At 40.6% G+C, this 17,695-nt stretch overlaps 1 protein-coding gene across 1 annotated transcript in view; it reads right to left on the bottom strand.

The window, feature by feature from the left end:
- LOC124268879 (rho guanine nucleotide exchange factor 33-like) overlaps nt 1-8,270 on the bottom strand; it is a 59,430-nt gene extending 51,160 nt beyond the window's left edge. The window contains exons 1-2 of the mRNA XM_046703905.1: nt 8,151-8,270; nt 7,561-7,763 (exon numbers count right to left, since the gene is read on the bottom strand). Of these exons, the coding sequence (XP_046559861.1) occupies nt 7,561-7,708 (148 nt within the window). The 5' untranslated portion in view covers nt 7,709-7,763; nt 8,151-8,270. The remainder of the gene's footprint in view (nt 1-7,560; nt 7,764-8,150) is intronic.
- Nucleotides 8,271-17,695: the final 9,425 nt, after the last annotated feature.

Below are 17,695 nucleotides of genomic sequence, written 5' to 3'. Positions count from 1 at the left end.
TCAGTACAATCATATAACACCAACAGGCAGCAAGAACCAGTACACTCAGTATGGCTATATAACACCAACAGGCAGCAAGAACCAGTACACTCAGGATGGCTATATAACACCAACAGGCAGCAAGAACCAGTACACTCAGTATGGCCATATAACACCAACAGGCAGCAAGAACCAGTACAATCAGTATGGCCATATAACACCAACAGGCAGCAAGAACCAGTACACTCAGTATGGCCATATAACACCAACAGGCAGCAAGAACCATATAACACCAACTCAGGATGGCCATATAACACCAACAGGCAGCAAGAACCAGTACGCTCAGGATGGCCATATAACACCAACAGGCAGCAAGAACCAGTACAATCAGTATGGCTATATAACACCAACAAGCAGCAAGAACCAGTACAATCAGTATGGCCATATAACACCAACAAGCAGCAAGAACCAGTACACTCAGTATGGCTATATAACACCAACAGGCAGCAAGAACCAGTACACTCAGGATGGCTATATAACACCAACAGGCAGCAAGAACCAGTACACTCAGGATGGCTATATAACACCAACAGGCAGCAAGAACCAGTACACTCAGGATGGCTATATAACACCAACAGGCAGCAAGAACCAGTACACTCAGGATGGCCATATAACACCAACAGGCAGCAAGAACCAGTACACTCAGGATGGCTATATAACACCAACAGGCCAGCAAGCAAGAACCAGTACACCAACAGGCAGCAGGATGGCTATATAACACCAACAGGCAGCAAGAACCAGTACACTCAGGATGGCCATATAACACCAACAGGCAGCAAGAACCAGTACAATCAGTACAATCAGTATGGCTATATAACACCAACAGGCAGCAAGAACCAGTACACTCAGTATGGCTATATAACACCAACAGGCAGCAAGAACCATGGCTATATACACTCAGTATGGCCATATAACACCAACAGGCAGCAAGAACCAGTACACTCAGGATGGCTATATAACACCAACAGGCAGCAAGAACCAGTACACTCAGCCATATGGCCATATAACACCAACAGGCAGCAAGAACCAGTACACTCAGTATATAACACCAACAGGCAGCAAGAACCAGTACACTCAGTATGGCTATATAACACCAACAGGCAGCAAGAACCAGTACACTCAGTATGGCTATATAACACCAACAGGCAGCAAGAACCAGTACACTCAGTATGGCCTATATAACACCAACAGGCAGCAAGAACCAGTACACTCAGTATGGCTATATAACACCAACAGGCAGCAAGAACCAGTACAATCAGTATGGCTATATAACACCAACAGGCAGCAAGAAAGAACCATGGTACACACTCAGTATGGCTATATAACACCAACAGGCAGCAAGAACCAGCCATATACCAATCAGTATGGCTATATAACACCAACAGGCAGCAAGAACCAGTACAATCTAACACCAACAGGCAGCAAGAACCAGTATGGCTATATAACACCAACAGGCAGCAAGAACCAGTACAAGAACCAGTCAGGATGGCTATATAACACCAACAGGCAGCAAGAACCAGTACAACTCATGGTATGGCAATCAGTATGGCCATATAACACCAACAGGCAGCAAGAACCAGTACAATCAGTATGGCTATATAACACCAACAGGCAGCAAGAACCAGTACAATCAGTATGGCCATATAACACCAACAGGCAGCAAGAACCAGTACACTCAGTATGGCTATATAACACCAACAGGCAGCAAGAACCAGTACAATCAGTATGGCTATATGCAAGCCAGTACTCAGTATGGCCATATAACACCAACAGGCAGCAAGAACCAGTACACTCAGTATGGCTATATAACACCAACAGGCAGCAAGAACCAGTACAATCAGTATGGCTATATAACACCAACAGGCAGCAAGAACCAGTACAATCAGTATGGCCATATAACACCAACAGGCAGCAAGAACCAGTACACTCAGTATGGCTATATAACACCAACAGGCAGCAAGAACCAGTACACTCAGGATGGCTATATAACACCAACAGGCAGCAAGAACCAGTACACTCAGTATGGCTATATAACAACAGGCAACTTCCCTCCAACAAAAATGTCTTACTTTGCTTTATTTAAGTTTTACATAACCAAAATACACACAACAATTCCATGACTGAGTATTCCGGTAAAGATGTCAAAACATAAACCTTTCAACAATGACCACAAACAGTCAATAACAAGAAAACAAGTTGCTTCATCGACATTTTGCAGTTGAAGGTAGATTTTACTTGAACACACTTCTTACAACATCTATTCAGGAATGTGGACTTATAAAAACAAGAAGACAAAGTCATCAATATCCCTTGCAATGGCAAAATACTCTTCATGAATATGTTTACGAGTTGATTATGTCAAATGTTTTGGTGTGTATATAGAAAAGTGGAAGGAGAGCATTGAAAGGTTTTAAAAGATCTGCTCCAGAAAGGAGCACTACCACCAGTTTCAGTATAAGTCAAACTTGTTGCCATGGAAACGCCAAAAATATTTTATTCAAAATACCAAAACTACCAAAAGGCACCAGTACACCACCAGATGTATGTATGTGCCAAGTTTGGTGATGGAATATTGAACGATTTTAAAGTTCTGCTCCGGAAAAGACAAATGTGCACGAACACATGGACGCACGGACACAAGCACGGACGGGGTCCATTTTAATACCCCCCGCAAAACGTGTTGCGGGGATAATACAAAGAATATATTTGCCCCTTCCACAACTGAACTATGGAACAATGTCAGAAGATGATAGTTATCGACAAAAGACTATCAAAACCGATCCACTTACAACAAAACTCTTTTATTGCAGAGTACCTTTCTCTTGTCTTATTGTGTTCTCCTGATGCTGATATCCTACGGCTAGCTAAACTTGCCTGTTTGTAGATAGTTTTGATCAAAGTAAATGTAGACAGTCCTCACTGTAAACAGTACAGTATGCATGTGTGTACAGACAGCTGGTTATCTTATCTCTCTAAACTGACCATTGGACTTCCTCGTTCAGAGTGGATGATGGCCAGGCAAGAACAGACTTCAGTAATCATGGAAACACGGACTAACAGGAAATACGAACAAAAGATACATTGAATTCCTCTGATTCATGAAGTGCAGTATTCATGCTAACTATCTGATGAAGCAAACTTGGCATCACCAACACAAGCTTTTGTTTCCAGACATGTCTTTTTTCAGTTCAGTTCATAAAACAACCAATCTGAGTGGTCTACAACAAAAACTTGATAAAAAACTTAAAAATACATCCACACTCTACATGTACTTCCAAGTTCAGAAGAGGTACTTTCCAATTTTTATGAATTTCATGTTATAAAAAGAATGGATTTGTTTGTTGCTCTCCATATCCATATAACATTCATAAATCATAAAATATTTCAACTGTTGCCCTCAAGGAAGATAAGTTTCTTATTGACAGTAGACATCAGAAGTTATATACAATAGAGTTCATACATTACTGATGAACTGGTCATAACATGTATAATTTGACAAAATCAAGATTCATTGACATACATTTAACCCTGATCAATCACTCTAACCCCTAAGTTGAACCATTTTCAACCTCCCTATCTTCATGCAGCGAACTATACGTTCTACTGGTGTACTGGAACTGCTGCAATACAATACAGTGAGGTGTGTTTCAAATGCTTTACAGATTCCAAACATGTGCCCAAAGTCCTAGCTGACTTTTACTCAGACAAGGAGACATAGTAATTATGAACATTGCAGAATCAACACAATCTGGTCCCAAAGTGAACACAATATGACAATCTGGTCCCATAGTGAACACAATATGACAATCTGGTCAACATGAAACACAAGGATGTGAGCATCTGCTGAACCCCATGGGTTGGTTCCAGTGTTCACGAACAGCACCTGACCCTCTGACAAATCTGGCAGATTCACCAATGGTCTGATAGAAGTCTACAACCTGCCGGCCCCAGTGTCTGACTGTATGTTTCACAATGACTTTGACTGAAGTTGTTATATGTGGCATGTAACACTTGTTTCCTGTTTATAAATCTTATGTTTGTTATAAATTCAATGCCAATTATAAGAGTTGTTAAATCTGAAATGTGTGTTTAATTTTATTCTATGGGTATTTGAATTTTCAATGGGTCAGACAGACATCTGAAACTTACAGGACCAATCTCCTGTTACTTTGAAACACCATTGGTGAACACTGTGGTTCATCATCGTCACATCAACAGCTATACACTAGTACTAAACAGTGTACAGGTGACCATGTCTCAGGTCAAGCTGTCGGTCCCAGTAAATCTGCAGCTTAGTACATCGACATGGACCCCTTGAATTTCATGTTTTGGAAACACTTTTTTCTTGGGGAGAATTGATTGTGTCAACTTTAAACCCAACTCTGACTACATGCTTGTTATGACAGCGGTCGGAAGTAATGACTGGGTGGTCAGTTCCTGTCAGTTGTGAGTCATCAGGCATTGCTCATGCTGTCAGTCACTGACTTGCACACGTGTTGAGCTCTTACCAACTACAATGATGCAGCTCAACAATATCCGCTCACTGACAGCCTTATTATCTGCACTTAGTAAACTGGACCGTCTTTAACCAACATTGAGGTAACATTATAAGGGTTTCACATCAGTTCGCTGTCTTGACACTGACTGATTTTCATGTAAAAGATTTACGTTTTAAAGTTAGTATTGATAATTTGAACAAAAAGCTTTTGAATCTATAGGCCCCAACTAGTTTTCGTTTTCTGTAAATGTTCACGTTATTATTTGATATTTTGGGACTAAGTCCAAATCATTGAAAAACTAAAAATGCCAAAAATCTGTAAATAACAAAAGGCAATACTTCTGTTACAGATCTGTTTGATATATCTGTCAAGTCTTGTAGAAAGATGTTGAACGATTTCCGAGTTGTGCTCCGGAAACGAAGCTCACCCCTCCCTTTTGAGACAAAGTCCGAATCATTTCCATGGAAAACGAGAAAAATAAAAATGCCAAATATCTGCAAATAGCAAAAGGCACCCCTTTGGAATCTGCCTCACATATCTGCCAAGTTTTGCTGAAAGATATTAAGAAGTTTTCGGGTTGTGCTCCGGAAACGAAGTCCACCCCTCCCTTTTGATACTAAGTCCGAATCGTTTCCATGGAAACCGAGAAAATAATAACTCACAAAAGTCTGTAAATAGCAAAAGGCACCACTTTAGGTTCTGTTTGATATATCTACAAAGTAGAAAAATATTCAACGTTTTTTTAGTTATGCTCCGGAAACGAAGCCCACCCCTCCCTTTAAGACTAAGTCCAAAATGTTTCCATGGAAACCGAGAAAAAAGAAAAATGACAAAAATCTGTAAATAGTAAAAGGCACCACCTTAGGTTCTGTTTGATATATCTACCAATTTTTGTTGAAAAATTTTGAACGGTTTTTGAGTTATGCTCCGGAAACAAAATGATTACGGACGGACAGACAGACGGACGTGGCGTCGACTATATCCCCGCATTACATGCCGGGGTGATAAAAAGGGTGCTAATGTCCGATTTTCTTCCCCCAAAAGATCATAATAATAGCCATGATCCCACCTTTCCTGATCTAACTCTGAAACCAAAGACCGCCTCCGTGGTGTAGTGGTAAGAGCGTCTGCCCAAAGAGCAGAAGGACGCGGGTTCGATCCCCGACCGCTTCATACCAAAAGACGTTAAAATATGGTACTTGTTGGTCCCTGCCTGGCGTTCGGCATTAATGGGTACAACAAGGACTGGTCGGCTCAGGGTCAGTATAATGTGTCTGAGTGGGGTATTCATGCTTCACTGGGGCATGGTATCTCAGTGGGCTAGCACTATAAAACCAGCTTCAGTCTGGGCTAGTACAAGCAGCCGCAGATACACATACACACCCATGCACGTCGTCATATGAGCGATTATTCTCAAGCACGACGTTAAACCCAATTTCACCTCACCTCACCTGAAACCAAAACCTGACCCTGGACAGGAAGAAGTCTTCAACAAGGGTGAAGATCCTACATAGAGACATGTTGGTTGGAGAAATATAGCCTCTGTCACAATCGAGGTGAAAGATTTAACAACAATCTCTTAACAAGCAAGCAGGAAGTAGAAGGGACACAGTGAAGAGTGAGGGACATAGTTTATTGGTGGTGTGAAACTGAAAGAGACTTTACTGTTGTGTTGTGTGTGACTGACTCATCAGCATACACTCACTCCACAATCAGTGACGGCCAGTATAATGTCCACTTGTTGAATCACTTGTCACAAACAACCCACAACTGCTGGCTTTGATTATCCCCGATAGAGAACCGTCAGTAAACAGGGTCACTATGAAATCATTTCCCATTTCATATAAAATTCATAAAAGTGTGTTTGACTGGAGAGAATTGGGCCCAAGCCAGTGTGTTACATCCCAACAAAGCACTCCGAGATGGATCACATCAGGTGGGATGAGGCTGTCAATGTTTGCAGGTTTCCCAGAGTTTGTTCTGGCTTCGAAGACAACAACCCTGGCATTGACACAGATGCCATTCTCAGATTAGCAGTTTCACAACTTGTTGTTGATCTATACACAGTTACAACTATGACCAGTGCAGGACTGGCCTTGCTGCCTACCTCCATGTGAAGCTCTGGCCTTAAGGCCCTGCTTGCCTGGGGCTAGGACATAGTGTATGTTATGTGTTAATGCCTTGTATTGCCTACAAGGTGTTTGTCCCTGTGTAAGGCAACAAGGTGATTACACAGTAGGAATCTACAAAGAGCATAAGTTTAGAATTTGCTGAAGCCACATATAATGGAGCATTTGTTAAAAAAATAATCTTTGCTTTTTAAGAATTCTCCACAAAACCTGAACGAGTGAACTTACAACAAGGATAGCAGCCTAATACAAATCTTAATCCAAAACAGGTTATTTTTTCAAAATATTCTTGGATAATCTGTCAAAATAAATAAGACATTCAATAAAGTTTAACATTTGTCATGAAATGTAAGAAAAATAACCCTTAATTAACTCGTACATAGTAAATAATTCTTAATGGAGCCAGATTTTCTAAATCACAAACCTAGCCTGTTGATTCTTCAAATGAACATACTGGGTAAAAACTATCAATATTTAAAATCCACTGTCAGGCAAATATGATAAATAGCATGAATATTGGGTCCTGAAGGCAAATGTTGGCTAATGAATACAATAATGTCAGCAGTGGATGTACTATTCAGTATATTTAGAGAAACAATAACAAAATAAAATTACAATGAATAATAACAAATTGAATTCATGAAGGGACACGGATCGATTCAGAGAATATGCAGGTGAATTGTAACAGCCCTACTCAAAATTAAATTTTCAAATCAAACAGAAATATATGGAATCAGACAGATATGTCTCAGAAACAGAAACTGGCATGAGCTTGCTACCCCAGCTGAGGTTGTATAATTTCAAGTTCTCAAAGGGGAACTTAATCTAAAAACTATTTGGGCGAGCAAACTATTCAGGTCAATTTCTGCCCCTGTGACAAGGACATAACCTACCAATGGTGTCCTGTTCCACCTGACGCCCAGTATCCACATTGACATGAGTTGCTCCGTTGTCCTCCTGCTCTGGGAGGTGACTGATAACGTCCATGCTGTTCTCCTCTCCATCTCCATCATCCTCTACCGTATCAGCATGAGGATCCATCTCGCCATCAGATGACAATGGACAATTTTCAGATGTCACTTTGGGCGGAGAAAACCTGCAAAAGTACCAAACTTCCATACTTTTCTCCCCAGTTTCTGTCACCTTGGACACACCCATCGTGCTGACAACACACAGCCTGGTCATAAGAACACACACTGAAGGACAAGTTCTCTATCTTCACAACTAGCTAACAAAGTTCAGTCGGAAGCTTCCATGAGTAGCTGTAATCTTCAGAAACATCAGTAAGTGTAAGCACTATAATACATGTGAAAAACCTGGCAATTCCTTCACTGAACTCTTCACACAATAATACACGCCTGCGGTTGTGTTGATGTGTGCTTGTAGTGCCACACCTCAACATGGAGTGAATCACACATTACAGCTACAGACTGCCAGGGATGCAAGATATATACGCAGCCAATATGATCTTACGGATTCTTACCCATGATTCCTTGGTGTAGTGATGCCTAAAAACAGAACAGTATCTAAGTGGCTCCCGTATCTGTGTAGTCTTGCTTCTTCCCCATCACTCCAGTGGAAATACCACAAGCAATGTATTATACAGGGGTCAGGTCTGTGGGTAGACACAGCCTCATAGAGGGGGGAGGCAGGGGGCAGGGGGCATCTGAACGCATATTTGTGGTATCAATAGATCAGATATGAGTTGCATTTTCAGATTCCATGTTGTACAAGCAGTTTTTGTTTGTATGCTAATCAAATATATTCCTTGAAATTTTCCAACAGGTTCTAAAAAGGATAAGATGCATAGTACACTATATGCAGTCTACCAAGAGAGCTACAGTGTATCAAAGTAGCGACGATTCTGTCTTAATCTGGATTTCATATGAAACTTACTTTTTAATAATTAGGACTGCATGATATTACCAGTATACCGGTATACCACAATACACTTTTTAAACGATATGTATTGTAACATCTGAGAACCGGTATATTGGGTACTGAACATATATAGTTTTTGTGATTATCTTTATGGCTTAAATCACAATCTGCACAGACTTTCATTCACAACAGATGATTTCGTCCATTATTCAGTGACAAAACGGCATACTGTAATACTATAAATAATTATTGTACAAATAACAAAGAAACTAGAAAATAGTAGAATCCTTAAATGTGCAACCTTATTTTGAGATTGCTCAGAGCCATAATATATATGATTAGGGACTCATTATGTACAAAATAGGATCGGCATGTACAATTAGCGTCACTTACTGTCAAACACTTAAGTTCCAAATATATATCGCAATACGTGTCTCAATATGGGTACCTGAATCGCAATATATTGCAATACAATTTATTTGCCAATACACAACCCAATCTATAATACAAAACAGGTAATAAAAATGCTAAAACCTGTAACTAGGAACAACTTCATTTCTGAAATTGTCCATAGAAGGTTAATCAGTTCTTCAATTGCAACGTGAAACAGCTGTTGTGAGCCCAAATACTCTATAGTGCTGAACAACTGGTTGGGAAGATTACAATACTCATTTTGTCCAAAGTACAGTGTTACGTATCATAAACCAATCAAGTTTATCATCTACAATATAATCAATGTTGTAGATCCAGTAACAATATTAGTAGGTAGAGTTCATGTCAGGTACATATAGTTCATTTTCTGGCTATCTACTTGGGTTGAGGAATCCAGATGAATAACATGAGTAGTCCCCACACCTCTATTGACCCAAAGCCTGTCATCTTCCAACTGATTGTAATATATGTATGAACCCTATCAGCTCGGCATGCCAGACAGAAAATACATCGGACTACACCCAGGCTATGCATTTGGCAAAAGTCAAAAGACCACAAAGTAGAAGTCCTGTTCTTCTACACTTGACAGGAATGTACTGTTAGTAACAGTGTTACAGACTGATTGGATGAGTGAGACTCCTGGTCATGATACTGTCATCTGCACAGACCTTCCACGACAATTAGGATTTTGGGTTCATGTAGGCCATGTTCACATCTGCCGACACAAATTAACAATCCAACAATGGGGAAACTACCGCAGATTTTCAGTTTAGGAATCAGAGCATCACCTGTTCTCTCTGAATACTATATTACCTACTCAATGTGAAGCAGAACCACAAGGTAATTACATGAAAACATTTCAGGAATTTATGTTATAAATTTTTAAAAGTATCCATAAGTTACATGCTTTGACATTTTACTGGTAGTTGTAACAGTAACGGTCGAAGTCTTAGGCTGTCTGGGATTAGTGTGGGGTTGAGAATATCACTGTGCCACAAGTCAGCTAATGGTTATGGAGTCCAACACACCCAGTCATGTTGTGATATTGGATTAACTAGTGAAGCATGTCAGGTTGAGTTTGGCAATACTGTGAGGCACGCGTAAGCACAATAGAGACCCAGAGAGAACACCCATTGACTATTTGAGAGTAGCGGGAGGGAGACACGATCACTTGTACAGTTTATTGCCAAGATTCAATACACAGCTATGGAGATATGTGTAATCAAAGCCCTATATTTACTTTTGTAAGGAATGTCCACATGAACGAAGCAGAGTGTAGGTAAAAGCACTTGACACAACCTGGCCTACATATAGCCATCATCGATAACGGCACAAACACTTGATCAGAGGTACTTGTACACTGCAACTTATGTTCACTGAGTAGTTTAATCAGTTTTATGGTCTGGTAAGTTCAATCTGTGTTTAACATTACCCTACAGGTACAGTGACTTGCCGGGGGTGGCTTGGTGGTGTACTGTGCATATGTTACCTATCTGTTTGAGTGATTACTTGAGAACTTATTGTGACACACTTAAGGTGTTTGTTGTTTAACGCTGCACTAAGTAATATTCCAGCTTTATGGCAGCAGTCTGTACAAATGATTGAGTCCACTTGACTTCACAGTGAATGATGTCTTAAGTATCAATCTGTGCAACTGAGACGTGCATCAACCAAGTCAGTAAGCCTGACCACCCTATCTTGTTGGTCACAGTTGGACACATTGTTTCAACAGTACTTCAGTTCTAGCATGGGGTGTGAGTTTGATGGGGTGGAAAACCTGAAGTGGTACCTTGAACATAGCACTCAGTACCCTGTACTATTCTTATTCATATTCCAATACTCTTATTCTATCCATGCATAAACCCAAATCTCACAAATACGTATTCACAGCATGGCCTTGATCACACCTGATCCAGAGCATTAGATTTCTTGTGAGTCATTCGTATTAAACCTGTCAGCATGGCTTCACAAAAAGATCACTGTATTTCAAATACCAAAGACTTATCATAGCTAACTTATCAAAGGACTAAGTGAAAGTCAGCTGCTGAAAATTGTAAAATCTTTCTATATGGCTATCCTGGAATACCAGTAACATGAGTGACGGAGAAATCTTCTACATTCCAACACGCACATCAAGAGATCCAAGTTCAAGAATCACAAGAGTCCACCATTAGGTAATCAGACAGGGTGTAAAAGCTGGTCAATTAAAGAACAATCACTTTATGAATGCCTGGGGCTGTTTAGCAACAGATAGACTCACTGAGCTTTCACTGGGCCATGTGATTATTGACTTATAAACTCTGTGTGCAGTGAACTGTGAACAGACGCTTCAGAGAATACACAATTACACTCTTGCTTATACATATTATAGTCGTTGTCATATTTGCATTTACTTGAAGTGCACTGAGGGTTCACTGTATTATGACTGAACTTCCTCCTTATGTCCTGAAATATTTTTTCAAGGCCTCCAAATACATCTGACATATTCAGGACCACCCTCCCTGTCCTCGCTATATAAGAAATGAGGGTGTGATTATAGTATATGTTCACCCTATTAGGGTTAGTGTTAGGGGTGGCAAACATATCCTACAGCGACCCCCAAATGACAAGTCCCTCGTTAGAGTTCAGTTTCAGAGTTGTGATGAATATTTTGGTAACCCATATTTGCAGTCAATGTTTAATGCCCCCAAAACTTCTATCTAGACCCTCTTGCTCCAATAATAGACTAAATGACCTGTCAGTATGTAATTTTTTATATGTAGCTAGATCTACATCCAGTCTTGTGGAAAATTATCTTCTATGTGTGAGAACCTTTTAATGTGAGGTTGACGTTTGATGTCTTCATGCCATTAAAACAGTATGCAGACCACTCTAATACACATGTCCACGGCTTATCAAATATTATATATATCATTAGATGATTGATAATCTGTCACAGCTACGGAGTTCCTGGCTGTAAAATAAAGCTTCTGTCATGTCTGTGTGGCAGTCGGTGAGACCGAGAAAAGAATTGTGTCAAGTCTATCACCACACCACCATATCCACGATGACATCTTGATCAACAAACTGTTTGTGTAGGAAATATTTCCAAACACAACACGATCAAGCAGGCAGTACTGCGCCAGGCTTGACGGATTAATGAAATCACTTAGTTCACTGAGACCGACATCGAACACTGATAGCAGCGACAACAAACTATGCGACTCAAGCTAAAACACGGGTTATAGGACATTAATTGTGTATGAACTGTAGCCGCCAGTAATGATTAATAAATGATCCGATCTCTTATGACTGTCTTTATGGACATCAAAGAACCCTTAGGTTCTATTACTAAAGAACAGACGACAACAGTGCGTCCCTGTTTGTTGAATCGCCGAAGCAGTCACAAGACAGGACAAGTTGCTCGGTCCCTCTATTTGTAAATCTCTATTTGTAAATGCCCACTAAATAAAACGAAGAAAAAAGAACAAACCTAAGAAACAGTAATGATCCGATCAGCTACGCCGCATAAATGACAGCCAGCTTTCCAAGTACTCCACACAAAACGAATGCCTGACAAATGACTGTCATGCCTCGCTGTCACTCGTTTTGTATCGAAGCGGGTAACAGCTGGCCACGTCTCGCGAGATTTGAGCGAGATGACACATTCTCCCGTCGTGTTCAGGTTGTGATTTTTAGACATTACTACAAATTGATTAAACTGCCTCACCTTTAATTTTCTTAACTGATTTTAACATAAATTGTTTATCTTGGTTCGACAAAGATGTATTAATTAAATGTAAGCATTTCTTGTAGAAGACATTACTGACAATGAATAAACGCGTCACTGTCCTCTACTGTCTTTCACTTGAAACGTGCATATTTTTGTAAATACATTTTATCTAGAATATCTTTTAATCGGATTAAAAGATATTCTAGATATTATGTATTTACAAAAATATGCACGTCTTTTGTAAGGTGAAAGATTACATAAGCTAATAAAGTATACATATTTAAGGAATATTATAATGTCTTGCCTAACTTTATTCAAAGTAACAAAATGAGCGCATGGTATTTGTTGTAAAAATTGATAAAGTCGCAAACACTCTGCGTTATTACCTTGGGCCTTGGCAAACTTCCAGCACCCGTAATTAATATTAAGAAGGTGTTTTCGTAACTGTAAGCGAATAATACGGTTTCTTTTCTATCTATACTCATGTAAAATAATGGTTGTCACCCCCCCTCCCCACCCCAACACCTCACACACACACCCTCCACACCCCTCTCCAATTAAATGAATTGAAGGGGGTGACAACCATTATTGGCATGAGTATATATTGTAAACAAATCAGTTTCTATTTCTCACAAAAAGACACACTGCAGCCTGGGCTACAAGTACACACGTGACAACCAAAACACACTCACGTGACATCGTGACAGAAAAGACGTTCATAAACTTCAGTTCACGTAAAAGCCGTCTTTTCGAAAATACGTGTGGATAACCTAGCTAGTACACGTAGACAATTTTTTAGAGAGCTTCTTGACACTGAGAAGTGCTCGGGTGGCCCAGGATTCTACGCGCTATAACTCGCTGTGCAGAGTGGCCTTCCTCAGGCGTGTAGAAACCAAGCATCGGAGTTCGAATCCCGGATCCGCTCTGTTCAGGATTCGAGGCTTGTCAGCCACATACTTGTGGGTTCCACCAATGTGGTAAACCTCCAGCTCAGAGCTGCATCACTTCAGGCGTTCCCCCTACATTAAGCTAAGATTACTGAAATGTACACTGTTCTAAACGGCGTTGAACTCACTCATCCGACTGGGGTACACTGCGCGCGCATCATCACGGGAGTTACCTGATACTTTGTAGGAGTCACAGTTTCGTTAGCTTTGTGCTTGTGACAACAACTGGGAGGAAGCTGTAGGGGTAGCCTAGTGATCTACAAGCTGCTCCAGACACCTCCCCACAGTATGTTTAAGTATAACAATACCTCACCCCTATACTGGTTTGTGATATATAAGCTGCTCCAGACACCTCCCCACAGTATGTTTAAGTATAACAATACCTCGCCCATATACTGGTTTGTGATCTACAAGCTGCTCCAGACACCTCCCCACAGTATGTTTAAGTTTCTAAGATGCCTAGCGGTTAGAACAATCGAAAAAAAAATACATTATCAGACAATAAAGGTATAGTTTTTTTATGACGTAACAATTGAATGACGTTTTCCCGTCACTGCGCCATTCTAGTGTGCCCCCTCGTAATCGAACCATTTTACATTACGTCACAATGTAAGCGACGTCACGATGCATGTCAGTTGTCATCGCCTCGTACGGCCTCCTACAGTAAACTACACCGTTGCATCCAGTTTCTTGGTTTGCTGTTGCTTCACGCAGCTAACATCACTGGTGGAAACATTACGTTTATGTTTTACGACGGTTAAAATGTGTCATTTCGACTCACAATTTTCAGCGACACGGTAACGTTCGTAATGTTTACATTCCCACAATGCAATTGTGGAATGTCGCTTGACTACTCAACTTCCTCTGGATGTACTGATCTAAACTTACGCTGGTAGTAGAAATGCAACGTTCATATTGCCCCATATGGTTTACGTTAATGACAGATGTAATTAAAATAATTCAGAGAAGATATTTAAGTCGAACGTAAACCGTCATCAAACTGTTATCATTTGTTTTTTTCTGGTAACGTTCGTCTTAACGTAGGGGGCAGACACATCAATAGAACAGCGCGCCAGTAAGCCCTGTGCGAGGATTCTTAGTTTAGGTCACCGACTCCGTCGTTTGTTTTCTGCCTTAAATTAATCGTAATTATCTTTAGAAAGTATTAAATTTGGCATCTTAGAAAAGAAATACTCTTCGCCCTACCACCATGTATAGTGTAATAAAACACATTTTCGCCCTGAACTATTATAACGTTAATAGTTCAGGGCAAAAGTGTGTTTTATTACACTATACATGGTGTTAGAGCGAAGTGTATTTATTAAATAACTATACCTCGCCCCTATACTGGTTTGTGATCTACAAGCTGCTCCAGACACCTCCCCACAGTATGTTTAAGTATAACAATACCTCGCCCCTATACTGGTTTGTGATCTACAAGCTGCTCCAGACACCTCCCCACAGTATGTTTAAGTATAACAATACCTCGCCCCCATACTGGTTTAGTATAGTGGTTGTAGTGACTGACAACATCCCCAGCTGTCTGCTGTGGCCGACAACATATAACCCTTCCCTGGGTTATAGGATCTGTCATATACTAAATAGTCTGTCCCTTTGTACTAAAAGGTTACCGTTTAATTATACTTTTTTATGTTCAAATCTTGATCATAGTTAAACTCCAATTGAGAGAGAGACATTTAAAGTATACTTGATATGAGGTATTAATCATTAATAATAATTGTTACACGACGTACCATTGAAACGTAGCAACCCCCGACAGAAGCATGTATTAAAATTATATAAACCCAATACTGATATTGATATCCAGAAGGGGGTCGACCTTTCCATGCATTTACAAATTGTACATTGTACATAGCTGTGTGTTGGAGACACCAGGATACAGAAGTATGTGTAATAACCCAACCCATGGACTGACGACAGTCTTCTAGCAGCACAGTACAGGTATATAGATCCACCTCAGTTTGCTGTCCGGTTAACGGCAGCTTCGATGAACTGACAACGTGTGTGTGATGTGGACATACATTGTGTGTGCTGCAGAGAGATGACTACATTGTTCATCCGAAAGGTGTGTTGGTTCGTGTACAGGTGTTGTTCACCTGAACGTGTGTTGGTTCGTGTACAGGTGTTGTTCATCTGAACGTGTGTTGGTTCGTGTACAGGTGTTGTTCACCTGAACGTGTGTCGGTTCGTGTACAGGTGTTGTTCACCTGAACGTGTGTTGGTTCGTGTGCAGGTGTTGTTCACCTGAACGTGTGTCGGTTCGTGTACAGGTGTACTGTGTCGGTAAACTGCACATTGAGATACAATGTCGTTGGGCTGTGTGCGTGTGTGCTAGATGAACTCTTGGAGCCGTTACAACCCAACTATAGCTATAATATCTATTGAATGTCTAATAAACTAGTTCAATGGGATGAACGGTGGTACTTTTACGAGCGCTTTGTGTATCTAAGTGCGGCGAGACCTCTTCAGTCGAAAGCACCAGTGATTGTGACCTCACCTAGTACCGTGTATCACCTCTTGTGTCTGGTAACGCACGTCTGGGTTCACTTCAGAACACGGTGTAACTATAGCATCGAATGACACTCGATGGACCCCTACTTTGTTGCTTCTTTTATACCTGACAGTTATAACCTTGTCTGAGAGGGCTTATGAGACTGGCACGTACTTGTGCTTGTTGTTAAGTCTCATCTTAACCAATACAAATAATTTGTTTATACTTTTATATCTGGGAGTATTCATCAGTAGTGATCGTTAATGACAGCCCTTAATATCCCTGAGAGATGAGGTGACGTGTAAACAGTCATTGTAGGCTGTTGAGGAAGAATGCGTGAAGTTGTTGTCTTCAGCATTTATCGCGGACCGTTTTATCACTGGCACAACAACATGTGAATATATATATATTAGGCGTTTATGGATGTATAAACGTAACACCAGTGAACGCGGTTTCCCGTGTGTACATCGGCTAAATAAAGGCCTATTGGTTACAGAAGTCAAGTATAATAACATAATCGAAACAGTTACTTTTGACACAGTGAGTGTATAACTTGACGCAGTGAGTGTGACACAGTGAGGGTATAACTTGACGCAGTGAGGGTATAACTTGACGCAGTGAGGGTATAACTTGACGCAGTGAGTGTATAACTTGACGCAGTGAGTGTATAACTTGACGGAGTGAGTGTATAACTTGACGCAATGAGCGTATAACTTGACGCAGTGAGTGTATAACTTGACGCAGTGAGTGTATAACTTGACGAAGTGAGGGTATAACTTGACGCAGTGAGCGTATAACTTGACGCAGTGAGCGTATAACTTGATGCAGTGAGGGTATAACTTGACGCAGTGAGTGTATAAGTTGACGCAGGGAGTGTATAACTTGACGAAGTGAGGGTATAACTTGACGCAGTGAGCGTATAACTTGATGCAGTGAGGGTATAACTTGACACAGTGAGTGTATAACTTGACGCAGTGAGTGTATAACTTGACGCAGTGAGTGTATAACTTGACGAAGTGAGGGTATAACTTGACGAAGTGAGCGTATAACTTGACGCAGTGAGCGTATAACTTGACGCAGTGAGTGTATAACTTGACACAGTGAGCGTATAACTTGACACAGTGAGTGTATAACTTGACGCGAGAGAGAGCAAAGCAAGAAAATGTTCAATGTGGTCTTAAGTCATCTCCCCTCTGGATCCGCCAATGGAGAGAGTGGTGTATTTGAAAAATAATCCCATCGAAATTCTTTAGCCAGTCGGGCCATTGGCTGTGGGCTAGACTAAGTCTTAGTCTCTGAATACATATAATTTTGATAGTAACAAACAAGCCCATTTATATTGAAAAGGAGCCCTAGGGAGACCAGAGATTAAGAACCTGAGGAAATCTAGACTTGCTTTATTTAGGGCTTTAGCACTGCAGAGAGGGCTTGGCAGTAGGGAAATTAATGTGGTTCAGGGACTGTGAGACAGACTAGCTGTGGGCTAGCGGGCCAGTGGCTATTTTGCACACTGCATTGATGTTGCATGGAATCTATCTCAGAGT

The sequence above is a fragment of the Haliotis rubra genome, unplaced genomic scaffold (assembly GCF_003918875.1).
Source record: "Haliotis rubra isolate DU_JTF1 unplaced genomic scaffold, ASM391887v1 Scf140, whole genome shotgun sequence".
NCBI lineage: Eukaryota > Metazoa > Mollusca > Gastropoda > Lepetellida > Haliotidae > Haliotis > Haliotis rubra.
Note: the sequence above shows the minus strand (reverse complement) of the source record. Positions and strands in the feature narration are given on the sequence as shown.